Source organism: Scatophagus argus, chromosome 21 (assembly GCF_020382885.2).
Source record: "Scatophagus argus isolate fScaArg1 chromosome 21, fScaArg1.pri, whole genome shotgun sequence".
Lineage (NCBI taxonomy): Eukaryota > Metazoa > Chordata > Actinopteri > Scatophagidae > Scatophagus > Scatophagus argus.
In genome coordinates, this window is record NC_058513.1 from 7,141,887 (window position 1) to 7,168,017 (window position 26,131).

At 39.8% G+C, this 26,131-nt stretch overlaps 3 protein-coding genes across 5 annotated transcripts; 2 read left to right on the forward strand and 1 right to left on the reverse strand.

The window, feature by feature from the left end:
- Positions 1 to 2,506: 2,506 nt before the first annotated feature.
- Positions 2,507 to 7,025, reverse strand: LOC124052403 (glucose-induced degradation protein 4 homolog). Its single transcript, XM_046376606.1, has 6 exons — positions 6,634 to 7,025; positions 6,231 to 6,290; positions 5,682 to 5,789; positions 5,495 to 5,596; positions 5,264 to 5,394; positions 2,507 to 3,955 (listed from the first exon to the last, which is right to left on the reverse strand). Exons 1-6 carry the CDS (start codon positions 6,823 to 6,825, stop codon positions 3,892 to 3,894), a joined length of 657 nt encoding a protein of 218 aa, XP_046232562.1. The 5' UTR covers positions 6,826 to 7,025; the 3' UTR covers positions 2,507 to 3,891.
- A 145-nt stretch (positions 7,026 to 7,170) lies between these two features.
- Positions 7,171 to 11,693, forward strand: atpaf2 (ATP synthase mitochondrial F1 complex assembly factor 2). 2 transcript variants are annotated; one of them, XM_046376604.1, is made up of 9 exons: positions 7,171 to 7,590; positions 7,693 to 7,737; positions 7,975 to 8,123; positions 8,507 to 8,604; positions 9,090 to 9,170; positions 9,314 to 9,426; positions 9,516 to 9,631; positions 10,508 to 10,573; positions 10,820 to 11,693. In XM_046376604.1, exons 1-9 carry the CDS (start codon positions 7,476 to 7,478, stop codon positions 10,955 to 10,957), a joined length of 921 nt encoding a protein of 306 aa, XP_046232560.1. In that variant the 5' UTR covers positions 7,171 to 7,475; the 3' UTR covers positions 10,958 to 11,693. The 2 variants fall into 2 exon arrangements, with proteins under 2 accessions (XP_046232560.1, XP_046232561.1); XM_046376605.1 differs by lacking the exon at positions 10,508 to 10,573 and having other exon boundaries at positions 7,180 to 7,590.
- A 267-nt stretch (positions 11,694 to 11,960) lies between these two features.
- tom1l2 (target of myb1 like 2 membrane trafficking protein) lies at positions 11,961 to 25,223 on the forward strand. 2 transcript variants are annotated; one of them, XM_046376602.1, is made up of 15 exons: positions 11,961 to 12,100; positions 12,521 to 12,605; positions 13,359 to 13,437; positions 13,671 to 13,820; positions 14,772 to 14,906; positions 15,042 to 15,191; positions 16,143 to 16,259; positions 16,429 to 16,562; positions 16,743 to 16,794; positions 19,102 to 19,270; positions 20,035 to 20,164; positions 20,348 to 20,423; positions 21,242 to 21,301; positions 22,528 to 22,564; positions 22,665 to 25,223. In XM_046376602.1, the coding sequence occupies exons 1-15, from the start codon at positions 12,049 to 12,051 to the stop codon at positions 22,811 to 22,813; spliced, it is 1,575 nt and encodes a 524-aa protein (XP_046232558.1). In that variant the 5' UTR covers positions 11,961 to 12,048; the 3' UTR covers positions 22,814 to 25,223. The 2 variants fall into 2 exon arrangements, with proteins under 2 accessions (XP_046232558.1, XP_046232559.1); XM_046376603.1 differs by lacking the exon at positions 21,242 to 21,301.
- Positions 25,224 to 26,131: the final 908 nt, after the last annotated feature.

Below are 26,131 nucleotides of genomic sequence, written 5' to 3' on the forward strand. Positions count from 1 at the left end.
TCTCAGGTTCCGAACAGCTGGAGCAGCCTTCCAGAGAACCTGATTGAAGCTTAAAATATTGATATTTTTAAATGTAAACTGAAATCTATTCAGTCTGGATTTTATGTTTAATAATTTTATGGCCTTGATATTTATACTTGTTTTTACCTATGTCAAAATTTTGCTGGTAGACAGTACTATTTATTTGATATTATTTCAATTTTTACACACAGTTAATTCATTACACATATCACATCTAATATTCATATGTTAGGCTGCTATCTTTTTATTCTCCCAACCACTCATCTTTTATTATTGTTTTTGTCTCTAAATGCTTTTTATCTTCTTCTAATATTTGACTTCCTGACAATAAAAACCTTGACTGACAAGATATAAATTAATAAATTTGGATTGGTTGGTTGATTAATATTTCAGTGTGGAGCAAATTAATCAATGACTTGTACTCTGTGACCCACAAAAGCCAAATACTAGTTGTCTGAGGCATTGTGCTCCAGCATTTCAGGCATACTTTTCTAACTAGAAGACATCTTCCTTCATCTTTGTCTATTGTTAATGACACTTGTTGAGGCAAGGAAGACGCAGCACACATGCCAAGATCAGCACTATGAAATAAAGCTGGTTTATGAGCTGACATGACTCTGGTTGTGCAAGATGCATTTTTTTCATTCTCACAGGAAGCTAAGGATCATCCACTGTACTGTAACCACAAAGTGGCGCATGCACAAAGTGCACAGTGTCACTTGTGGTTGTCATTGTCAGTTGTCATTGTACGGGAGCTAAATATATTGCTAGATACATGACCTGTTAATTGTGCAGGTATTGGGTAATACACCTGGTGCACTCTTTCATCATAGATAATTTTACCTCTTTAAGCTTAGCTGCCACTCTTAATCTCAGTCACTTAAAATAAGTGCAGTGGCAAGATAAGCCCCTGAACAAATCCCGTGTTTTGTGTATTAATACTAGCTGATGACACCGATACCATTCCAAAATGTGTGCTTTATGTCACTGTCATCTGTGTATTGTATTACTAAGCCACTGCAAGTCAGCTTATATTTACAACTCCAGCAACACTGTTGCCAGGTGTACCTGCTTTTCACCACTTCCTCTTGCCTACTGTGGTATTTATCCATTTAGCCTGTTTTGTGAGTTGAGGCTGTAGAGATGTCTGCCTTCTGGAACCAGATGGCGTTTGTGGCAATCAAAGTGGCAGTAAAATTATTATACATTTATAAATCTCTACAGTTGATACTTGGCAACTCACAACAAAACAGTCTAAATGGATAAATATCAGTAACAGGAATATCGGGTAAGAGGAAAAATATGTATTTTTGGTTTGGGGGTGAACTATCTAACCTGTACTTGAAAGGGAAAATTAAGAAACTAACAACACAGCATTTCTCTGCTGCCACCCTTGGGAATACTGTGTAGTTGACAATGTGATAACAACAAACTACTTCTCACCCAGCCGGTCTTTCTCGCTGGATTCTCAACCAAATCGTCTTCTGCACAGTTATTACAAGCTGTAACTAACCCCATTCCAGTTTCACTTGTCTGACTCTTGTTGCAACATACCAGGTCTGCAGGTAATGTAATACACAATACAAACACACACACACACACAAATGTATTAGTACATTTACTTCAAGAAAGGATCTGCATACTTCTTCTACTACTGTGTTTTACCTTTGTGTTTAAACTCCTGTTCCTTTTGGAGTGTTCAGTAATTGCGCAGGTTTTGGCTAATGCACCTAATGATTCATCACATTATTCCCAGGTGGACCGGTTTTTCACAGTGGTCTGACTAAGCCAAACCCACAAAGTCAAGTCAAACAATATAGATAAGTTTAGTCTGTAATCTCCTGGCCACTGTACTCTACAAAGGATATACCTCTGCTACAGTTACAGACTCTGCCATCCAGCAATTTGATTGCGAACCTATTAAAAATTTATTTTTATGAATCCTGTAAGCTATCTAAACATCCACTAGAAGGGCTGGCACAAAATTACTCTACCTCTAGTGCCACCATGAGGTTTGGAATGTCACTGTAGCAGAAACACAGTGACGCTACATGCTTTATTTGCCTAAGCATAATTGCTGTAAAGATTTAATAATGTAGGAAATCTAGTTAATTTCTGTAATACACAGCACCTTTATGAGGTTTTAGTGTATGCTTCTATGCATATCCCATTTGCAGCAGACCCATAATCTAATGCTAAAAAACCACAACACTGTATTATGAGTTTGAACACAGCAGAGGGCAGTGCAGGCTAAGAAGTGATTATTCAAACATTCAACCAGTAGGCACATTATAATTTCTATAATTTCTCCTTAAAGCAACATTTGGGGAAGTATTTTATCAGTGTTGACAAAGATTTCAAATGGAGGCGTATACAATTCACTTTGTTTTAGTTGTAAAAATAAGACGTTGACTTGTAAGGTGTGCTATGGAAATACTGAAAACACAACACGTTATATTGGTCAAAGAAGCAAGACACAGTAAAAGATGTTTTGATATGATTTTTAAAATGCCATTCTTTACAGTCACACCATCAATCAAACCCAGGCTTATTCTCAAACACACTTCTGATCTCTTATAATACAACTCTGATTAGCTTTAGAGACATGGCACCATCACACAGAAAGGGAACATGATTAGGAAGTGTTTTCAAAGACAATTTAACAAAAATATTTCCTTTACTGAAGATAGATTCTTTTCTTCCCATATACTAAGGATAGAATAAAATTCTGTCTCTGAAAACCAAAGGTTTTATGTTTGGAGAGTGCTATGTTGAAAGTGTTGCATAGTCGAGGAGACATAAATGTAGGGATGTTAGGGGTGTCTTAATTTAAAATGACATGAGGGAGTAAAAAGCTCTAATGCAGAATGCAGGGTGAAAATACTCTCTTTTTGAATACTTTAATGTGATTGGTTTGACTCTAAACCTCCCACACAGTCAGACCCTTGAAAACAAGTCAAAAAGCTTGACCCGCCACCTTGATGCGGGCGTGTTAGGGTGTGTGAGCATTAAATCCTGACTGCAAGCATTAGTAACATAAAGTCCATCTTTGTGCAAAATGTAACTCAACGGAACAAGATCCACAGCAATCACATGTGATAATAATCTCCAAAGCATTTGTATGAACACAGGGTAAAAGCTCGTTTTGTGTCGCTCACATTTCAACCTTTAAAAGTGCCACTCTGTGTCCATCATTTAGACTAAAATAACAAAATATCCTCTTGACAGGCAAACCAGCTTAGCTTTTAAAAAAATACAGTCATTCTAGCTTATGGGCTGATTAAAGCTCCAATCAATCATGAACCCAAACTTCACTCTTGCTTTTTCTTCCACACAGACTTGGCAATTTTCTTCTTTAGAAACTGTGTTTATAAGAGTAGACTCCTTGGAGGAATCCTTGTCCAAGACACAGCGAAATGTGTTTGTATTTTGTTCACTCTGCATCGGCTGGATGAAAGCTGGAAAGGTTTCTAGTCGCAAGACAAGAAGGGGAATTCCCATCTCTGCTTATAAAAAGTGTCTGGAGATGCTGTGCCAAGCGTTTTTAAAAACCAGAAGTTAACACAAATGAATAAAGGGGTACACTATGCGAGCCACACCCAGTCTCTGCTGCTGGTTCTAACTTTACAAGCTCCAGCTCGACTGCACTTTCTGCTCATCTCGTCCATACATACATTCATTTGTCCTATATACTGGTCAATCAGCTGTCTGTCCACTTATCGGGAGCACATAAGAGTTTGCTCTTCTCCAAAGCCCGAATTCTCATCCCTAGTCGTTCACTTTTTCCTTCTCAGTAGCATCCGCAGACCTCCGCTTTGCTTTAAGTCTCTGTCCATCCACAAAAAAAAAGATCCACGATGCTGGCTGATGTCACCGAAACTCATAGATGGCTGCGCTGTGCTCGGGAACGTGGGTGAGGTTTAGAGACTGGTACCTGCAGTGTAACAACACAGTATATGTTAGAATACATATATGTTGGAAGTACATAACTTATGTTAGAAAGAATACAGGTGTACAGGGCAACCTTGTCATAAAGTCATTGTGTTTAATCAGACGAAATATTAATCCAAAACAACATAAACATTCATGTATAGGCATGTTTGCTTATTCATCTATCCTGATAAGCCATGCTTCAACTTCTCATGTGCTAAAATAAACCTGATTTCAGATAATCCCATGTGTTTTTAAGTGGCTTAAGATTTTTAATGAAATCATATCATTTAACTTTAACTTTTTTTGTTTTGTTTTGTTTTTGTTTGTTTGTTCTCCAGCCAGTAAAGGAATGCTTAAGCCATTGGTTTATCTGAAAAATACAATTACAAAAAGGAGATACATGATTTAGGTGAATTATATAAAATCCAGTTTGTCATAAACAACCCCAAAATGAAAGGATTTATGAGAATAAAAAAGATGGATGTTGACATCTGAAAGCCAACAGTTAAATATACTTGAGGAACATTTGAGTAGAAACCGCAGTCTGGAGTGATACTCATTTTCTGTTTGTGTGGTCAGGGTTCACACCAGAGGTGGTAAAAGGCAGCCAAGAGAGTCGATCCTATAAATATCCTACTTGTAAATTCATAACAACAATTGTGAAGCTGATTCTGTTATTGTTTTTTCACAATAACCCTAAATGCCAACTTCACAGTACGTATGACAGAACCGCTGGATGTTACTCATTTTCCACTTTTGAAAAATGGCACAAGGCTGAGATTTTCTGTGATCGGAGAGGAAAACAAAACTGTTTCCAAGAGAAGGGAGCACTGAATGGAATGAAATCAGAGGGCGTTTGTAACAATAGTTAAAACATTGTGTGCAGAGGGGGCTGGCAGAAAGAAATGCCAAAGAATGTCAAATAAAAATGAAAACACTAAAGATAGATAACACACAGGCCTTGGCTTGGCTTGACAGGCATTACTACCATGTTAATCAAATACAAATAAACTGTGGAATTGATTGTTGTGCTCCATAAAAGATTACACAGCCTGAGCTGACCATAAAAAAAAAGAACACAATAAAAGACACATTCGTGTGCTAATAATGTGAGCTGCTCCAATGGAGAAATTAAGGACGAAAAGCACTTTGAAAGAAGCTGCAGAAAGCTGGAAATGTTCTCTCTTATTGCCTTTCCTACCCAGTACTTCAGACTGGTCTGGGATTTGATCCAGTAACCTTTCACTGACAAGTCTGCTGAAATGACTCAACTTCCGCTCACATAGAAAGTAGAGTTGTGCTGCATTACCATTCAGAGCTCCTGTGGTAGTAGTAGCCCTCGATTGTTGCTGTGGATTTCTGGAAGCAGATGTAGTAGAATCCAGCAAAGGATGCACCGCTGATGTCTTTGATTGTGTGGTCAGGAACCAGAAACTGCTCCTGAGGGGGGTGGACATGGTGGGTGAGAAACAACAGCAGCTGCAGTTCAGAGGTGACTTACTACAACATGTGGTCAGGCTCAATTTAGGAAGGACCTCACCTTCCACCTCATGAAAATATAGTCAGAATTCTTCAGATCCTCATAGTCAAAATCATCGGAGTTGAATGTCTTTGCGTACTGATAGAAGGCCTGGAACTTGCCCTTGACACAAAAAGCAAAAGGATTATGTCACGGTAAAGCATACCGCAGTAGAGCACCCACATAGATTACGAATGAAAAAGCTTACCCAGTGCTTACGATCCACATCTTCATCTGCGTCCCACTTCCGAGTGAGAAATGGCCGCTTCCTGCTGATGATCTCTCCAGCGAAGAACGTGGTCAGAGTTGGGTATTCCTGCAAGAGTGAACGCAACAGAGAAACAGTGATATTTTGTTTGTTCCGCAGCCTACGTGATACATGCTGCTTTCTGATATTGTAACTACTAATACTGATATTCACAGCTTATTTTTAATCACTGTAGTCACATTGTGGGAAACTGTAAATTATGGTATAGAGGTTTTGTCCTGTTGGAATACATGTACACAACAATGTATTCCCCACTGAGTTACTTCTGAAATAACTGAGAATACCAACAGTTTGACTTTGAAATCTACCCCGCAGTCTAATGTAATTTTATCTAATCTCATATCAGGCACATTTTTATGTTACGATGTATGATCTGATCTCATATGATACATGATAAGTTACTGCCTGATACTGAGTCAGATGCACACTTACTTTATAACTACACATCTATAACTTGATTTTTGTTTTCAGTCAGTTTTAAGTACTCACCTCAGTTAGTCCTTTTATCTTCAGGTAGCCGCACAAGTAGGAATCCTCCATGGTGACATGCTTTAAAAAAAACAAAACAAAACACACGTTTCTTCTATATTCAAGTGATAATAAGTGTGAATGTTGTGATATGCTTCTATGAAATGAATACCTAATAGTGTCACACAAAACAATATTAAACGCGCAGGCAACATTAAATAAAATCTGTCTTTATAATTGAAATGGGTGCTAGTAAACAGTCTCAGGCACTGCTACATCCACAGCTAGCTATTCGAGTTACTGAGCGACAGGCCAGGGCTCATTGATTTTCCAGCTGTCAATCATCACACCGCCCGTTTGACAGATCACCAAGCTGCCCCTGACAGCTCGCCTGAATGGTGAAATATCCGCTTCATAGTCCCACCTGCAAAACAACTTCCACGTCGTAAGAGTTTCCTTTGCTCTTCTGGTGGCCCCTGAACTTGGAACCGCTGTACAGCAGCGAGGTGACAACACCAGGCTGTTGGGTGTTTATCGGAGGCGGTGGGATAAGCGAGGCCGAGGATACGAAGGCCGCGGCAGGGGAGTCGCTGAGGTATCCAGCGGGGACAGGCATGGCTCCCACTTCGCTGGCAGAGCACCAACTGCGGGCCACTGCCGTCTGGGCGCTGGACTCTGTCGGCTTATACGAAGAGATGGGAGAGGACTGGAGAGGTCCACCAACATTCAGCCCCCCCCGATTCCTCCACGATTTAGTTTACCGGGCACCAAGCAAGCTCTCAGAAAAGTAAGTGCACTTCGACGCGGCGCAGTAGGCAGTAGAATCCGCCCTTCTCATTGGTCAATTGCGTTTACATCGCTAAGATCTTCAACGCTCATTGGCTGTACTTGCGGAAGGCTTTATTGAAACAGTTGGGTGTAGTTTCTTCCTGTTGTGTAAAGCTGCGTAGAAGCACTTACAGAACTACATTTCCCTACTATTAAAGTCTTTGCGAGGCTATCTGTTTAGCACAGAAGGTCACACGCGTGATTTTGAATGCAGAAGCTGCCATATGAAAGCCACAGCTGAAGAAGGAATATGATATAATTAGTTCGTACAGTATAAACGAGACTTAATGCAGATACGAATGATAATACCAGATTCTATAGAAATTATACACTGAATTAAGTAATGAACCGAGGCAAACAGGTAGCCTAGCTGAAACAAGTAGCTAGCTTTTCGGCTAGGTTTTCTTCCCAATAATACGTCCTCTCATAGCTGGCGGTATGTTTCGAAGCATTGTGAGACTTCAGAGTCTCTTTGGAAATGCCTTTGCACTCACAAAAGTGTGCCCAAGAAGCCAGCGCTTTCAGTGTACTTTGTACTCCACAGCCGCAGCAGGTAAGATGATAAATGTGGATAAAAATCGTGTAGTGCAGCAATACACTGGTATGACTTGACATTGCAAGTGTGGACTGACGTGGTGTTTTCTGCTGTTTTCAGAAAGAAAAAAATTTTATCAAGATGTTAGTATATCCCAAGGTGAAGGTAAGTGTCAAATATCATTTGTATTATGCCCGGATGTGGCAGTTATGTGACTGAGGATGATGAGTTAATTTTAAGGGTAATACAGCTCCCCAATATGGAAAGTGTCCCTCCTAGCTGTCTTTGTTGGTAGCAATTGCACATTTGAGTTTTTGATGTAGAGATAATGGCTTAACTAGCTTCTTCCTCTCCATATTTGTATGATTTTTATAACAATAATATTTCCCAATGTTTATATAGGTGGCTTATATGAGATAAACCTAGACAGAAGGAAGCTGAAAACTCCTGCAGGAAAGCTCTTCACAGTACCAAACGAAGCACTTGCCATCGCCGTGGCCACCGAGTGGGATGCTCAGAAGGACACACTCAAGTTCTACACGATGCACATGGTATGGTCTTTGACAGGGATTTGGGGGGGGCAGTTAAATTTCTTATCCTTTTGCTTGATATGTGAAATACCGATATAATTTGAAAATAATCATTTAATTTAAAAAAAATGTGAAACACTCTCCATACTATAAAAAATACGTTTTCATTTCAGCATGCATGATGTTAACTGAAATGATTATTTGTATTTGTGAGACAGAAATATATATAAGTTATGCTATTTAAAATTGTGAACTGAAGTATTGCTAGTAATATTTTTTGCAATGAAGCCCTTGTCATGTTTTTATTCTACAAATTCCATTAGTAAAGGAGAGCTGATTAAAAATATGAAAAGGTAACTGACTGACTGACTGAGTTTGACAGTATGGACACACTCTTCTTGCAGACTACGCTCTGCTACACAGCTCTGGACAATCCCACCCAACGCAACAAGGACCAAATGATCAAGGCTGCCCTGAAGTTCCTCGAGACTGATACTGTTTGGTATAATACTTATATACTCATTGACTTCAACCTGTTTTTAAATTACCCATTTTGAAACATGACTTTGTTCTTGCTGTGAATAATGGCAATGACTTATTCACTGTTCTGGACATCCATATACAGCCTGATCAGTACACCTTTACATCAGTGTAACAGTTGTATTATAGATCAGTGCAGTTAATGATAGAGCTCAACACAGTAAGACAATGACAGTATAGATATTAAATGTCCATTTTCTCAGTTTAAAAAGTGTTGAAGTTAAATATTTGTTAATGATAAAGACACTCAACATAATAGGATGTATTTAACAGATTATTTGTAACATAATTTTATTCTCAGCTTGATTGCTGCAGAAAAAAGTCCTGTCAACTCTTGTAGAAGCGTGTTGACTTTGATGTTGGTTATTTGCATGGATATTTGGGTATTTTTTTCACATTGCTGAAAGAAAACTCACTTGTGGCTTTAAATGTTTATGTTTTTTGTAGTTACAGAGTAGATGAGCCTTATGGCTTGGTTGAGCTGCAGAAGAATGAATGGGACCCTGTGCTGCATTGGATTGAAAACAGGTAATTACAGCATTAGCTTTTGTCGTCGTCATGCCACATTAGCTGACATTAAAGCCCTCCAAATGATGAAACAGCCCATGTAATTTAACCTACTGTATTAAGCTCTTTCTTCATTGTATTAATCTCCCACAACTCAAATCCAGATATAATGTCACTATTGGCTCCTCGTCAAGCATTTTGGGTCCAGAGATTCCAGAAGCAACCAAAGACACTTTTCGGCAACACCTGAATTCTTACAGCTTCTGGTCCCTGACAGGTAAAACATCTTCAGACTGATCCAAGATAAGCAGTCCTAACAGTTACGTGAGGCAGAGCTCTACATTAATGTGGTTGTATCCTATACAGGGCTTGAATATGTGATTACACAGCTTAAGTCTGTTGTGCTGTCATTGGGGATGATTGACAGACATCTGAGTGTGGAACAGGCTGTGCTGCTGTCCAGGCTGGAGGAGGAATACCAGGTAAGGGAGTAGCACAATGCTTTTTCATCACTCTTTTTAGTTGGTGTCATGTAACATATTTATTTTTTATAACCATCAACAAATAAGATGCTTGGTGGCCTTATTATTATTGTATGCTTGTATTTCTTTTAAGCACATTTCCCAGAAATCCTGGTACTTCTCTTGCAGTGGATCTCTTCTTCAGTCAAATGTTTTAACTGAGTATAAAACATATTGGAAACTTTTTGTTTTGTTTTTTTTTTTTTTCCTCTCACTGTGCCTCCCATCTGCAAGTGTTTCAAAATCAAAACAATTGCATCATTTATGCTGGAACAACAGCACCCTCTCCTGTTTTTAGTATATTTCCCATGGAACCTGACTCGATAGCACACAATGTACAATTGAGTGTATTGGCTGACTTTGCTCTTCTGAGTTTTACTGGTTCACAGAAATTCAACAAAAGATCTCTTTGCAACTGCCCCAGCCAGGGGCTTTATGTTTTCAGATTGTCCATAAATCCCACTCTTGTAAATGCAAGAAATGTTTTATGGGGATTTCATCAAATTTAGCACAAACATTCAATTGGACCCAAGGATGAACTCATTAGATTTTGGTGGACAAAAGTCACTGTGACCTCCCCAAAAACACGTTTTCAACCATAACTCAAGAATTCATGAACTAATTATGACAAAATGTCTCCCAAATCTCTAATAGGATCAAATTAAACGATTACAGTTTCTGATTAAAAGTTCAAAGGTCAACTTCAGTGTGACGTTATGTTCAGCAAAAACATTTTGCTGTCCAACACCATAACATTTGATCCAGTACTGAAAAAAGTGACACTAATCTTGGGTGTCCATCTTGAAAATTTGCTGACTATAGTGATCTTCTTTTCAGCAACATCCATATTTGAACCTTCATAGTCCACCACAAGCGCACTGGTTTGATGATATTGAGCTTCAGGTGATTATTGTTGCACCGTGTGACAAAGTTCCTATCAGTAACTACATTTATTATATGAGTCTGGCCAGACAGATGCACAGAGACATACAACCATGAAGAAGTAATTTTAGCTTAGATCTTGAACTACAGCCTGTAGTGTTATGAGTGCACCAACTGGGAATCACAATGGTTGACCTGCTACTCTTCTGCAGACTTCTTCTTATTCTCTGTTTATTCCTTGTATATGTTTTTTTTCCTCCTGCACAGATTCAGCGCTGGGGAAATGTGGAGTGGGCCCATGACTACGACATGTATGAGCTGAGGGCACGAACTGCTGCTGGAGCTCTTTTTGTTCACCTCTCATCTGAGAGTTCAAATGTGAAACACAAACTTTTACAGGACTGAGAAGCATAAGCTCGGACATAAAACTCTCAGTGAGCACATAGCAAATTTGCCCCCAAACTGAGATGCACCTCAAGCACCTCTCTTTATCCATGTTTTGACATCATGCAGACAAACACAACACATATGTTCTACTTGGCAGTGTCAGCTGCTGGGTCTGTGATCTGTTATTGAGTCCGCTCACTCTAATAAAACATTGGCTGCGTTTTTGCTGTGTTTATATGTGTCAGCTGCCAAGTGTGACACCCTCCACCGAGTTTCCAGGCAGTTCTCAGTCATCCGTGACATTTTGGACACTGTGTGTGGTTTCAGGCCAATGGTGACTAATGTTGTTGTCCTTTTCGTGGTAGAATGTTGTTAATTCTGCTCCTACTTTGTCTGTGTGCAGTATTCTAATACTGAAAATCACATATGCTACACAAACAACATTGCTTATATTCATTGTGATGTGTGTAGTGTTGGACTTTTGTCAAGTGCATATGCAAAATATTAATCAGCAATAGTTGAACCTACTGCATTCAAATTATTTCCTGTGGTAATGAGGTAACATTGAATGCTAAACTCAGAAAGCCTATTTATCAGTATCATCTCTGCTCCACAGTTCTGTTTCTACAAAAAGTTAAATTTTAGATGAAAAGTTGACTTCATCCTTATCCAGTAGTAATTTCCATACTGCAAGTTTAAGTTTTATTGCTTTTACAATTGAAATGAATCAGAATAATTAAAATAATGGAATTCATGTTTGTCTGTTCTCTTTCCATCTGATGTAAGCATTATAAGCTATGAAAGCTTATTATGAATGAAAACCCAAAGAAGCTTAACCTTTTTATGTTATAATTAATTAAAATATGCACGTAGTGTTTTTCTGCACCAGCAGACATTAGATTACCAGAGCCATTTGAGTTTTATCGATGCAACCTTTGGTGTCTTTTATTTACGATCGCCCAACTCCCATGACGGATGTTCTAGTTGTCCAATCACACTAAAGGTCAGGATTTCTTGACCAATTACGTTGCTCTGTGAGCGGGACTTGGTGGACGTTTCCTCATGTATCATCATCATCCCATGGACTGACTTGTTTGTTATCCAGCAAGATGGAGTTCCTTTTGGGAAATCCTTACAGTACCCCGGTGGGGCATTGCATTGGTACGTAACCAGCATTTTAGGAAACTGCATCGAGTGAAGAGACATGTATTTGTCGTGAAAATGTATCTATTTTGTACGATAGTCATTTACAGGCTTGCTACCTTTAGCATGCTAGCGTCTCTGAATGAGTTCTCTACAGCTGGAAAGCCAACCTTAGCCACCTAGCTAACTATTAACGGTAAACATCTGTTGTCATTGTCGTAGCAATATTGTTAACAAACTGAAGTTATGTCTTTGGTCATTGTCAGTGTCTTAGGTTAGTGCTAAAACGTTAAAGAATACAGTTTCTCTATCTTTAAGGATGACTAATAGCCAAGTCAGCTAACAGTCAGCTAGCCACCAGTCGTCGTCATGTAATTGGTCTGTTTTTTTCTGAGAGTTTCTTTAAGTTATTTACTTAACTAACCACTTGTTTTCCAGAGAGAGCCACTGATGGCTCTCTACAAAGTGAAGACTGGACCCTCAACATGGAAATATGTGACATCATCAATGAAACAGAGGATGGGTGAGTACCCAAGGAAAATCAATTAACATCCATATGTATTATTTATTCTCTGTGTTAAATACATTGGTTTATTTCTGTTATCCTTGTTCCTGTGCTGATTACACAATGCTTTGCCGCACCCAAGGATATGCTGTTATGATCAGTCTTATTTCTCCTTTCTTTATCTGTGTCATACTAAGAAAAGAAGCCTAGCCCTGGTTGTTTGAGGTGGATTTATGCAAGGCCTCGTTGCTTATCTCATCCCTCCATTAACCTTGTAGTGTATGTTTACGCTGGTGTGTGAAGTCCAGGTCTTGTTTGATTAGTAAGTTGTAAACTAGCTCAGACGGGTCTGACCTAGTGTACTGTATATCTGCAATCTATAAAAGGAGTTCTGACTCTGATTTTCGCTTCTCTCTTGGGAGTGAAAGGGGTGTCGGGCAACCACTGCTGTGAGGCTGAATTCATTTGTTAGTAGTGGTCAAAGAATTCAGATGTTAATTATTAATACACTAGAGTTACATTGTCAATACAGAGATTGTGAAAAGTCAGAAAATCATTGACATGTGCCTGCAACCGGTAGTCCCAATTTTTGCAGTTGTGTCCATCAACCTGTCAGTGTCATTCTAAAAGTCCCTTGTCTTTAAGTTTTTGGTTACTGTATTGTTTCTGTTCGGAGTGACCTACCTGTCCATCTAAGACCCATTGCATACTGTACTGTGCTGTCCTTTTTGTTTAATGTGTGTTTTTACTTGTGTGTTTATGTGGGCACAGGCCTAAGGATGCCATTAGAGCAGTGAAGAAGAGGCTGAATGGCAACAGGAACTACAGAGAAGTGATGTTGGCTTTAACGGTGAGTTAAAACGAGGCAAGAATAGGGCAACTACACTGCATTTGTTATAATATTAAAATCATTCATGTAGTCTTATTCTCATTTTTCCCCTTACATAATATTATGCAGAATAACTCTCTTGAGGCCACTTGATTTTGCAGAGAATTTGAAATTTTCTATTTAACTTTAGCATGTCTTTGTATAGGATTTGATTTACTGTTTGCCAGACATTGTTTCTTCTCTGTATCCATCAGGTTCTGGAGACATGTGTCAAAAACTGTGGCCATCGTTTTCATGCTTTGGTCACCAGCAGGGACTTTGTTGATGGCGTGCTTGTTAAAATCATCTCCCCTAAAAACAACCCGCCTACAATCGTTCAAGATAAAGTACTCGCCCTGATTCAGGTGAGATGGCAATAAAATTTCTTGTACTTTGTGTGATAGAGAACTGGTGTTTCTAATTGAGTTAGTTGAGTTAGTTAGCAAGTTTTGCAGCATAGGTGTTTATGGGTTAGTATTAGTATTATAGTTTTTGTGACTGTGCAGCAGTTCAGAAGGTGTCCTGACATCCCCAGGCAGAGCTACAGTGACTCCAGGGCTTCAGCCAGGAGCAGCTCTAGTTACCTGTCGCAGCTCGGGTAACCTAGTTAGGCTCATGTGGGCTCCTCTTATTTCCTTGAGGGAAACCATGTGACCATAGTTTACAGCACGGGTCCAGGAGGGGAACATACATCAGCAGTGAGGGAGAGAGGAGAATATAATTGCCTCTCATTTGTCTAGTCATTAGCCAAACAAGTTTGTGAGAGGAGGGTGAGCTGGGAACACTGTGGGAAATGTACCGTACAGCACTCCTTTACAGAACAGCAGGAGTATTGTTGACATTTCATTTAGTAAGATGGGTAAAACACATTTGGGCAACAGACTGATTTTTGATTTGACCAGTTTTTTTGGTTTTAGGCTTTATGTTGTTTTTAGGCACCCTTCAACCAAAGTAAGGAAATTGTCTTGGAAATTTAAATTGTAAGCGCACAGTTCAAAGTGTATAATGCTTCTGGATAAAGAACTCCATCAAACACCTTTGTTCACTTGTTTTCTAAAAGTGTGTCATGAGCTGTTGTAATGGCCCAGTTTAGCTTTAGCTGTTCTATCACTGAGAAAGAGAGAAGCCAGGAGCTTTGTGGTTTGCTGACTGAATGTATTCAAGGCGGACTAACAGAAATGATCAGAGAGCAGGCCTCTCTTAGTATTCTGACATCCTTTGCTTTGTTTGCTGTGTCAGCCATCCCTTTACCCATTGTTCTTTTGTTCAGTCTGTCTCTCTCTATTTTAACTCTTTTCTCACTCTTACATTTCCAGGCATGGGCTGATGCATTCAGGAGCAGTCCAGACCTAACGGGCGTGGTCCAAATCTATGAGGAGCTAAAGAGGAAAGGCATCGAGTTCCCCGTGTCGGACCTGGAGACCCTTTCACCTATACACACACCTCAGCGGGTAGGAGGCACCATAGTAAACAACTTAAATATGTGAAGAAGTTTCTGTGACCAAGACAGAGCATAGTGTGATTGTCTTCCTACGTAATTTGTTGTATTCTGTTATGTGTTTTATCCCTTTGTCTGTTGCTTCTAGGCAGCATCAGCCCCAGAGGGCGACTCCACCCTACACAAATATGCCACCACCACAGCTCAGCCCACACCACAAGCTGTTCCACCCGCCTACACCACCCCTCAGGTCCCTAACATTCATGCTTCTGGATCCATCAATCCTACACCTGAACAGGTACAGTGTTTCTCCAATACTAAAACTGAACAGTTGGTTCATGGCATGAACTCACCCCGTTTCAACCTGCAGTTCCCTCAAGACAGACTCCTACATTTTCAGGTTTCAATTTTAATGACTTGCTGGTCAAGTCTGCATCTTTCTAAACAAATCCAACATGAGGGAGCACTCCAGAGTTCGAATGCACTGCTGCAAACATGCTTGGTGTGACAGTGTCCTAAGACAGTGGGACCCAATCCCAGTTTTATCACACGTACCTCTACAGCCATTGGTACCCTGTCAAGTACCCCTTTACTGACATTACTTGTTCCAAATATGTTCTTTTGAATGAATGAGAAACAGATGCTATGTAAAGCAGTTCATTATATAGAAGTTTATACTGTTGTTTATGTGTTGTTTTTTTTCACACAGTTGAATCGAATTGCATTGATTTTTATACAACTATTTATTCATTACTTTTACTTAACTAGTTCAACTTCTGTGGGGATTTTACTGTACTTGCTGTACTGTAAATTTTAGGGCTTTCACTAACAATGATTTTCATTATCGATTAATCAGTTTTCATTATTCAATATATATCATAACCCTTCAGTATGTTGTCAAAAAGCTGAGAAAAATTCTTATCACAATTTCCCAGAGAAGCACTTATACTTCTTCAGAGTGCTTCTTTTGTCACACCAACGGTCCAAAAGCCAAGGACTCTTTATTTGCTATGATAAATGACAAAGAAAAGCAGCAAATCTTTACATTTTTGATGCTGGAGCTAACAAGTGGTCAACATTTTTGCTTGAGTTGAATTATTAGCTGAACTTTCCAGTGTGCCTCCCAACAAAGTACCACTGGTTCCTGAGGTTTCTTGGTCCTCAGCAGTAATGTTGGCTGCAAATTTGATCATCACCACATTTTTAATGTTGAACTAAGTGTATATTAATTTAAGTCTATGACGTACAGATTTGCCGGCTGCGCAGTGAGCTGGACATTGTTCGTGGAAACACTAAAGTTATGTCAGAGATGTTGACTGAGATGGTCCCCGGACAGGAGGATGCTTCAGACTATGAGTTGCTACAGGCAAGGAACCACATCTGTGTGTGTGTGTCTGTGTTTTTGTTTGTCTGTCTTCACTTTCTGAAACATTTGTGAATTAAAAAAAAATAAAAGAAGTATTTTTAGTTAAAAAAACAGTAATGTGACGCATCATGCATGCATTTGTGTGAATTTGTACTGCGTACGTGTTTAGGAGCTGAACAGGACTTGTAGAGCCATGCAGCAGAGGGTAGTGGAGCTCATCTCCTGTGTTTCCAATGAGGCAGTGACTGAGGAGCTGCTGCATGTCAACGATGATCTCAATAACATTTTCTTGCGCTACGAAAGGTTAGAAACACACATTCAACTGCAGGAGCAAACTTATCTTTTGGAGGAAAAAAGGAATCCAAGTTCATCTGTACCCCAACGTCACTGTATGTTTTTACAAATGTGTTCAAAAAAGTCTTCAGATACGTTTGAAGACTTTTTTTTTGTCTTTGCTTTCATGTTCTTCTTTGTTTGCCTCAGGTATGAGAGATTTAGGTCTGGGAGATCCTCAGCTCAGAGTGTCAACAATGGGGTGAGTCAACATTTAGTACCTCGGGTGGTGAAACGCTCAGTATTTCCATTATCACTCATGGTTTATCATTCTTTGTTGTCGGCACCTTTCAGTGTCAGTAATGTGGGTTTGCATGTACAGTCAGTCAGGCTTTACAGTGTCTTTCAAGTGCTATTATCTGTCAATTACCTATCAGTGATTTACCTGATGTACATGCCTAATTAAATGGAAACCCAACAAAGACACACATGCATTTTCTTTCATCATGAAATGCAAAGCAGATCTAATTTATTTACATTTTATTAATTGTGAATATTTTGTTTGTCATTGTCTTTCACCTTCGGTGATATTACAAACAGAAATGCCCTGTTGCATTTAAATCCTGTCCAGTAGGGGGAAACATTGACTGTGACGATATGTAATCTATGCAAAGCAAAGTCGTTGCAGCTTGCAAAGTGCTGGAATTGAAATTCTCTAAGATTCATCTGCTTTTGCAGCATTGTCAAAAGCTTAGTTTCAGCGTCACATAGAAGTTGCTGATTATGTATTCATACATGCTAAGTTTTTACTGTTATTCAGAATATGACAGTATTCACAATGTAATGAATGCTACTGCAATGTGGGACATGCAGAATCTTTCTCTTAATGCTCTGTCACTGAATTCTGTAAGGACCACTATTTTCCTACCAGTCGTTACTATGTACTGCCTACTGCATGAGTCGTATGAGTCAGAGCCTGTTCATTTGCATAGTCTTAGAACAGCTTGAAGGAAACTGTTTTGTAAAACTGAACAGAAGTGTTACACTGAGGATACACCTCAGTAGTAGCATGACTGCAATTTTGACAAGTGGGAAATGCCTTCAAAGGGCTTACGTCATTACATTAATCAGACTTGGTACGTGTAAATTGGAACATTCGTGGAATATTCGTTTTTCATAAGCCATGTAAGCAGGTTGGTAGGAGTACTGACTTTCAGAATATCTTGTGTTTGAAAATGTAGTCACTGTCATTCTTTACCTCTGTTTATCTGTTATCTAACACATGGGAGTCTCACTGGTTTCAGATGAGCTTCCATTTGTCCTGCTTAATCAAAGCTGTGCTTAACTACGTTTTTGTTTTGCGCTGTTTCGAATCTGTTGGCCAAAAAACAAAAAGCTACAAATATCCAAATGTAGACTGAGAGCAGTTTTTAACAGGCTGATGCACTGTACAACACACACCTACAGCTTTGTGCAGTAGAGGCCTTTTTTCACTTCATGCCTTTTGTCAGTTTCCAGTTGTCTCCACCTCATCTCAGTATTAACTGATTCACATTTTTTTAGTTACAAACCAAAATCTAAATGGACCAAAAACATTATCAGGAATCTGATGAAAAGCATGTGGCATACAGTATACTCTGTTGATGCAGTGGGCTTCTTCAGTGGGCTTCCTTTTTTATTTAGGCATGGTATATCTTCCATAGTTATCATTCCATTACATTGTGTCCCTGCACAGGCATGCTAATGGTATTCACTGTCTCTTCCTTTCTGTTCTTTTCTGTTCTTCTGTTTCTGTGGCTAGCTGAGACAGGCAAGTATGAAAATATTGTCAACCTCCCCAAAAGTTCAGTGTCACCCCACAGCGATTGTTGAAACATTGTTGAATAATATGGGCCCTGTCACCCCATATAGCATGTTTTGTCTATGCAGCCCCCAGCAGCCCATGATACTGTACAATCAACGTAGAGGTAGACTGACAGTGACGCAAGGTGCTAAAATGAATCGCTGTCGTGTTGGGTTTGCATTATCTCAAACAGTCAGGGTTTGGGATTTGCAAAATATAAACTTCAGAACCCAAAGATTCAATCTCCTCTCCTCCCTCCCTGCTGTACTTCTGCCTTCTTAAGGGGATTTCTTTTGTTTACAGTTACTATAAATGACAACACTCAAGAAATGATGGCAAGGTCATTTAACCTTTTCCTTCATATTTGTCGAACTAAAATTTGTCTCTAATATTGATCAGTATTCTTTGGACCCCCTTAAGAAACATCTTTTTGGAAAATTACTTAATTTTCTTTTCCTCAGTTCAAGACATTTTCATGCTCTCCTCAAGCTAACCAACACACACAGTGCACCACACCTTCTTTTTTATTTCAACCACAGAATTTTTTGTATTCCATATTTTTCAGAAACAGTCAAAGAACTATAGACTGTTATAACCGTTCCTTTCCTTAGCCTCCCTGAAATGGGTTTGTGTTGCTGCTCATCAGCCAGAAACCCTAAGTCCACTTCTTAGCTCCTACATGAAACAGGAGTTTCAGTGCATCTCATTGGTTCTTTTTCTCACCAGGTCCTGAGTGAGGCTACAGAAGACAACCTCATAGACCTCGGCCCAGGCTCCCCAGCGGTGGTCAGCAACATGCCGAGCGCAGCCCCTACCAGCTTGCCCGGCACCATCACAGTCCCTGCAGGAAGGCCCTCCTCCCCAGCCACCCTGGCCTCCCGCCTGGCTGGTCTTGGTACGCTTATCCCGCCTCAGGCGTGACATTCTTCTGCTGATGCAACATACTGCAACTGCCTATAATTACAGCTATCTAAAATTCGTTCTATTTATGCATGTATAACTGACAGTGGTTGTTAAGAGTTGAATTTCTGAACATATGAAAAACTTTGCAGATTGCACAAGCATGAGTGGCTTTGCTAAATTAGCCTCCAGGTTAGTTAGCTTATTGTTAATGAAGCCAAACTGTTTTGGAATAGAGACTACGGCTAAAGTCATGACATCTCAGGGGTTAGGTTTATGTCAGTTTGGCATCTTGGGAAATACACCTGTTTTCAGCTGGTGTTAGTTGGCTTAGCTTAGCATAAAGACTGGACAAAAGCGCAAATGGATACCCTGGGGCTGTCAAAAGTTCAGAACTGTGCTTTGTCCTGTTGTAACTGTGAGGTTGCTGTGCTTCCAGTCTTTACTCTTAGCAGTTAATTAACTCCTGGCTCTAGCTGCATGGTTAATGCACACCAAAGCAAATATGAAATTCCCCCAAAGTTGAACTATTGCTTTAACTGCTGCACCTGCAAACAACAGACTGCATGCTACTGATTTTTGCACCAACACTGTCTACTAGAGGACTTTAGACATGATTGTAAAGCCTCTGTTTAAAAAAAAAAAAAAAAGAAAAAAGAAAAGAAACAGGATGTTAAAAATAGACACCGTTCAGTTCAGTGTATGCAGTAGAATTCTGTTTTACTGTATAGGTTCACATGTATTTTTTTCCCCCTCCAGACATGGGTGCAGACAGTGTGAGCAGTACCTTGAGCTCCCTGTCTAGCTGTAAGCCTCCTTCTACCCAGGATGACTTTGATGTGTTTGCTCAAACCAGGACTGGAGCTCTGCCTGCACAACCACACAAGATGTAAGGAGAACTGTATTGTTGAGTCTACTACTCCATGTTCATGTTTTGGACATCAAAATGTACTGCTGTTTTAGATGCATTTCCGATCCCAGAGTCTTTTATTTTCAGTTTAGAAAAATTAGGCAAAACACGTTTCCAATGGTGTTTCTGTGTTAAAGCTCATTTTTATAAATGTTGTCCCAGCTCTACAGCAGAAGACAGAAATGCCACTAGCAGCCTTCCCCCCACTCTGGATGTCCTACAACCAGCAGCAGGAGCGGTGAGTCTCAGTGACACAGCCTTTTGTCCAGTGTGGACTATAGTTTTCATATCCATTCAAGGACCATTTTGGAGTCTGTCTTTGTATGTGTGCCGTGCACAAGCTGTAACACGGTGAAGCAGACATTTGCTCCCATGCTTTAGTCCTTGCGCTTTGTCCTGGTGGTACTAATTGCTCAATTAGTTAACAAACAAACAAAAATGGTTTAAACTTTGCTGGAAGAGTTTCTTTTGGTCTGTCTTCATGCATTCATGCATTACTAACTAGCCTGACTCATATTTTGTCTTAGTTGTTGTGTGTGTGTGGAGCTTTGTTGTTCTCTCACATAACGCTGCTGAACTGTCAAGCAGGAAAGGGAAGAGACACCTATCAGCTGTTACTATTAGCTTGTGACCAGAGTGTAACACCAAAGAGTCTTAAAACTAGATCCGTAACAAACCTGATGTGAATGTGCTCTGTGGGCTGTTGAATGGTCAGTTGAAATGACTGTGGTCACTGACTGAAGCGAACCCGCTGCACTGTCAGATATGACGTCACTTGCTGCATTAATGTTCAAAGGCTTGTGCGATGTGCTCTGTGTTCTCCTGCACCTTGACAATGACTCCTTGCCATTTTCTTAAGACGTCCATTTCTTTATTTTTTTTTCTTTCTCACAAAATACTTTATGTTGCTTTTGAGTTAACACAGAAGTTAATTTAAGTCATTTTTTTTTGTTTTTGTTGTTGTGTTTTGGGGCGTTTTTTTTTTCCCTTTTGTTTCTGTTGTCATTGCTGCCCCTCCCTCCGGCCACCTGTGGCGGTGTTGGTGCTGCCCCGTAGGGTGTCGGAGGCCAGTCCTCTGTCATGGATGACATAGAGGAGTGGCTGTGTACTGATGTGGTGAGCTCATTGTGATTTTTATTTCTGCCTGTGGTCCTTTCTCCCTTTCTCTTTACGTTTTCGCTCTGTTTTATCCCTTTGCCTAATTAAAAAAAACATTTAAAGCTGGAAAGTAACACATTCCTTTCTCATTTCCTCACTTCTCGATCAATCACATATTAATAGTTCACTTAAAGTCATTAAGGGTGTGTTGTGTGTGCAAGCTAATATGTGCTAACTTAAATAATTTTGTCATGGGTTATTATGCCAAAATTATGAAAAATGAGCATGAGGTTTTGAATGCTAGTACTATGATCAGGTTGGAGTCTGGACCTGAATCATCACAATGGATTTTCTGGGTTGTGAATCCCTCCTCTCAGCTTTGACAACCAGCGATGAAGTTCATTTTATTGATATTTTAGTCATAGCTGTCTTCTTGTATGATGTATCCTGACTTTGAGGAATTTGTTTTTGTTGCCTAAACCAAATCTTAACCAAAGCGTGTAACTTACCAAATCCTGTTAATCAGTTAAAAGCAAAATATGCTTCAATTGTCGGATGCTGTTTGACAAATTTTGTGTGAATTCGGCTGAAGTGCAAGCTTCATCCTTTTTACCTCTCTGCCCTGTGTGTGTGTGTGTGTGTGTATGTGTATAGTTCATACACACACAGACCTGCAGCTCACACAAACAGAGCGGAGGAGTGAGAGATAGCAGCGTAACCTGGGCGCTATGTTTTTATAATCGTGACTTTGTGCTGTTTTTGGCTGCAGGTTACACACCAAAGCCCACAGGCTGACACCCAGAAATGGCCCCAACACAGCAAAATATTTTTAAAAAATTAAGACAGAGGGCATAGTCTCTGTAGATACACACCACCCTTTACCCTGCATGTTATTCTATTAACTTTTAATGGGATGAAAGAGGAAATCAGTGTGTAATTTTGCAATAAAGCATTGCAAGATTTTATGCTCATTTTACACAAACTGCTGAGATTGGGTTGCATTATTAAGTGCTGATGTCCAGATGTTTTGGATGGGAGAACAATTGGTGGATTTATTTTGACATTCAGAAAATTTGTTGATAAAACCTAACTTGGTGAGTGAGTGTGTGACGGGTGTTGTGGGTGGATTCGTTTTAATGAGCGGTTCTAGGGCACATGCACTTGGTTTGTGATGCTTTGCACTGGATTGAATTTTGCAGCATCAATTCCCAGGTGTGACAGTGTTCTCTTTGGTTTTTCAACAGAAAGGAGATGAGGGTGAGGAAGGCGTGACAAGTGAAGGTAGGACAATTTTAAATTTCCTTTTGTATTTTCCAGCTACATTTAGATCACATATCCTCTCAAATTCACATTCTGCCTTAATTTGATCCAATGCTTTCAGAGTTTGATAAGTTCCTGGAGGAGAGAGCCAAAGCTGCAGAGATGGTGCCCAGCCTATCGTCACTCCCCAGTGGTGAACCGGGCGCAGCGCAGGGGACCCCAAGCCGCAAAAAGCCAGACAGGCCGGAGGACGCTTTGCTCGCCATGTAGACCTCTCACCTTTGCCCTTCAAACTCCCAGCCTAAGACCGGACCAGCTGAGCACCATCACCCAAGGACAGACTGACCCGACACTAAAATACACTCACTTCTGTTCTGATTCTTCACAACACTAATCAGTTTCGCACTACAGAGATTTGTACAAGCTCTCCTTGTAAAAAAAGGAATTATTCACGTTCTCCATTAATTTCTCACAAGAAATGGAAAACCAAACAAATGTCTCCTTATGATAAGGCTATCAGACGATGGATCTCACCCACATGATGTGTGTGAGGGACTGTGAGGCAGCCTGCTTTTACCTCCTCCGTTATGCTGAAGAATCTCCCTCCAACTGCTGTGGACTGCAAAGCTTCATGTTGCAGCTAATCCTAAAAAAAAAAATACCATGTAGAGTTTTGTAACAGAGCTATCCTGCCGTTCTTGTTATTAGAAGGAAATCAGTTCTTCCCCAAGCCCTTAAAGCATGCTTTAACACCACCAAACTTGGTCATTTAAGTTTTTGCAATTTAAAGAAATTAACCAACAGAAAAGATTAGGATTGTTATTGCAGAAATGCCCATTGTGGGCAGAAGAGCATACCTGCCAGGATATTGTTTTGGTGTTTATATCAGTCCCTTTGCAAGTCAGTCTGAGTTGAACTGTAAATCTGTAAATGACAAATGTCAAGTTTATTAGTCGTGTGTATATTTAAGCTACATATATATATGAAAGAGATATTGATTCAGTGTAGATTTTTGAAAAGGGTTTTATCTTCCAGCTGCTCTGACGATAGGGATGTACCTCACTGGGGGTTTCTAGCAAGAAAAGGGAATAGATATACATCTGATTATTCAGAAAAACAAAACTCATTTAAAGAGAATAAGAAGGGAGTTCAGTTTTTGTGACTGGCGTAATTGTGCACCGCACCAACAAATGTGTTCTCAGACCTCCACATGTTGGAGGTTTCTCTTTGACAGATCTAACAGAATCCCAGTCAGATCTCCGAGACGGTCTCACTGGTAGCTGAAGAGATTCATGCTGTCATTTGGTGAGTTTTTACTCACCAATTGTAGGTTTTATTTTTAATTTCATGTGATCTTGTTTTTTGATTTGATTGTGCCGTGTGATTCCTGTTCTGAAATTGAGTTCAGAGGACCAAATTCGCTCTTTCTTCTGGATGATTGGCTTGCTCACATGTAGTCCGGTCCTCCGCAATCTGCTGGGATGTAATGAGAATTCGATATCGCACCACAGAAGCTGTTTGCGCGTTATCGCCGTGTGTTTCTCCATTTATTTCTTTGTGCTGACATCTTAAAAGGCCTGACCTTTCAACGTGACATTTGTTTTCAGAAATGAGTCGGCCGCAGACGTACTGCTGCAAATGAGACATTTTACTCTTTTGACAATAACAAATGCAACGTCTTACACAATCACAACAAGCTTAAAACAAGCGCGCACTTCGACAGTCGTATTACCTTTCAACTTGTACTGTAAATCACTAAACACTTAACCTGATGTAATTAATTAACTGTTAGGGAAATATTTGAATATAGAAATAATTTATTCAGCACTATTTTTTTTTCGGAACAGTATTTTAAATCATTTAATTGTATGAAATGAAAATGGGAAATGAACTATGTTTAGGGACAACTGGTGAAATTGTCATAGTGGTTTGTCCTTTTAGTGTTAATGGCTTTTGTTTGTGGAGTATAGATTTTCTTTTTATGCATTGCTGCTGGCTAATGTATTCTGTTTGTCATGGTTATCTGGATATTCTCGTCAGCTGAACGTCCATACAGTAAAAATATGGACATAGTTTCTAATAACAGACCATCACTGATTCATATCTGTAAGAGAATCACACCAGTTCTCATGAAGGATAGATATTTTTAATAGATTCACCCACATTTAATTTTACACATTAACACATGGCAAAAGCAAACAGAATTAACTTGCTTTGGATACATTTGACAAAGCGTCAGTGTTGCACATTTTGAAAGGGAAAGCTCCTTCTTCTTTTGTTTTTTTTTTGTTAAGTGTTCAACTTGTGTGTGTGTGTGTCAGCTGTTCTGTAACTCAGAAACATTTTATCGCAGTTTATTGGAGGAGGAGGGACAAAACATGAAGCCTTCAAATGTGTGTTTAATTGAATCCATGTTGTTACTATCCTGTTTGATACCGCCCAGGATCAACCTGGTTTATATCGATGTGAGCTCCGTCAGTGATTGTAGAGTCATCTCAGACCTGTGTTTTCAGAAGAACAATACGTTTCTTTGTGCGTCTCCGGATGACATGAAAAGAGATTCTGATAAGGGAGACTGTGATGTGTGACTGCTGCTTTCCCACTTTCCTCATCTCTGGTTTTTCTTTGTGTTGTTTGACTTGTGCATGGACTCTAATAAAACATAAGCGGTGTGTCTGCATCCTTGTTTTTTTTTTGTCTTTATTATTTGTTTGTTTTTTTTCTGCAAAGCTGCCACCAGTCCAGTCCTCTCTTTGGCATACAGTTCTTTGCCCAGATCTCTCTTCAGATGGTAATAACTGAAGCTGACCTGTAGTAAACCCTTTCCATTTACCTTATGCCCCCCCTCCTCTCTGGAGGCCCGTGGGCCCCAAACCAGGGGCTTCCCCATTGGTCGTCAGGAATCGCCTCATCCCACAACATGGCCCCTCACATTCTGCCTCAGTCACTGGAGCGTTTTTCCCGGTCAAAAATAAAGAGGGGTGTGTCTGTCGGACAGTAGACTGGAATGGACCGGCACACAGGAACCCTGTTTGACTCAACGTGCTGTTTTTAAATGAGCAAACCTACCTCATAATCTCTCTAAAGTCATGTTGTGCACCAAAAGAGCTGGTGGATTACTTTACAAGGTAAACGCTTTATGTTTTCCAGTTCACCACTGAGGAAAATTTTAATTCAAACCAAATTATCCTTTTTGAGAAATGTCTTGTGTTTATTCAGTATGTATTTTGGAAAAGAAAGAAATAAAAATTGGTGTTAGTCAAGGAAAACATGTTTAACGGCAGCTGAGGTACCATAAGCTGCATCTTGTGTAATATTAACATTTGTATAAAAATGTGCAACTTCAGCTGATACCATAAGGTTTGATAGTGAGGCAGTGATGTAGACGATACATTTAACACCGAACCCTTCGAGTAAGAATAGAGACAAGTCATAATTTGGAAAACATCACACTAGCCCTAACTGTGGAGAATTTCCAATGCTAACATCTGTTGCAGAAGGTGGAGCGTATGGAGATGTTCGACTATGGAGAACTGATTCGCTCAGGGGAAGAAATACTGACTGACGCCCCACTCTGCCGGTGTCTTT

Excerpts from the sequence above, each read along its gene's own strand:
- LOC124052403 (XM_046376606.1), bottom strand. The coding sequence starts at position 6,825 with ATGCCTGTCCCCGCTGGATACCTCAGCGACTCCCCTGCCGCGGCCTTC. Across the intron at positions 5,597-5,681 it reads ATGTGGATCGTAAGCACTGG|GGCAAGTTCCAGGCCTTCTA; the intron begins GTAAGCTTTTTC and ends TTTTGTGTCAAG. Across the intron at positions 3,956-5,263 it reads TACCACAGGAGCTCTGAATG|GTACCAGTCTCTAAACCTCA; the intron begins GTAATGCAGCAC and ends GTTACACTGCAG.
- atpaf2 (XM_046376604.1), top strand. The coding sequence starts at position 7,476 with ATGTTTCGAAGCATTGTGAGACTTCAGAGTCTCTTTGGAAATGCCTTT. Across the intron at positions 8,605-9,089 it reads CTCGAGACTGATACTGTTTG|TTACAGAGTAGATGAGCCTT; the intron begins GTATAATACTTA and ends TGTTTTTTGTAG. Across the intron at positions 10,574-10,819 it reads TTGATGATATTGAGCTTCAG|ATTCAGCGCTGGGGAAATGT; the intron begins GTGATTATTGTT and ends CCTCCTGCACAG.
- tom1l2 (XM_046376602.1), top strand. The coding sequence starts at position 12,049 with ATGGAGTTCCTTTTGGGAAATCCTTACAGTACCCCGGTGGGGCATTGC. Across the intron at positions 13,438-13,670 it reads AAGTGATGTTGGCTTTAACG|GTTCTGGAGACATGTGTCAA; the intron begins GTGAGTTAAAAC and ends TGTATCCATCAG. Across the intron at positions 16,260-16,428 it reads CAGACTATGAGTTGCTACAG|GAGCTGAACAGGACTTGTAG; the intron begins GCAAGGAACCAC and ends GTACGTGTTTAG.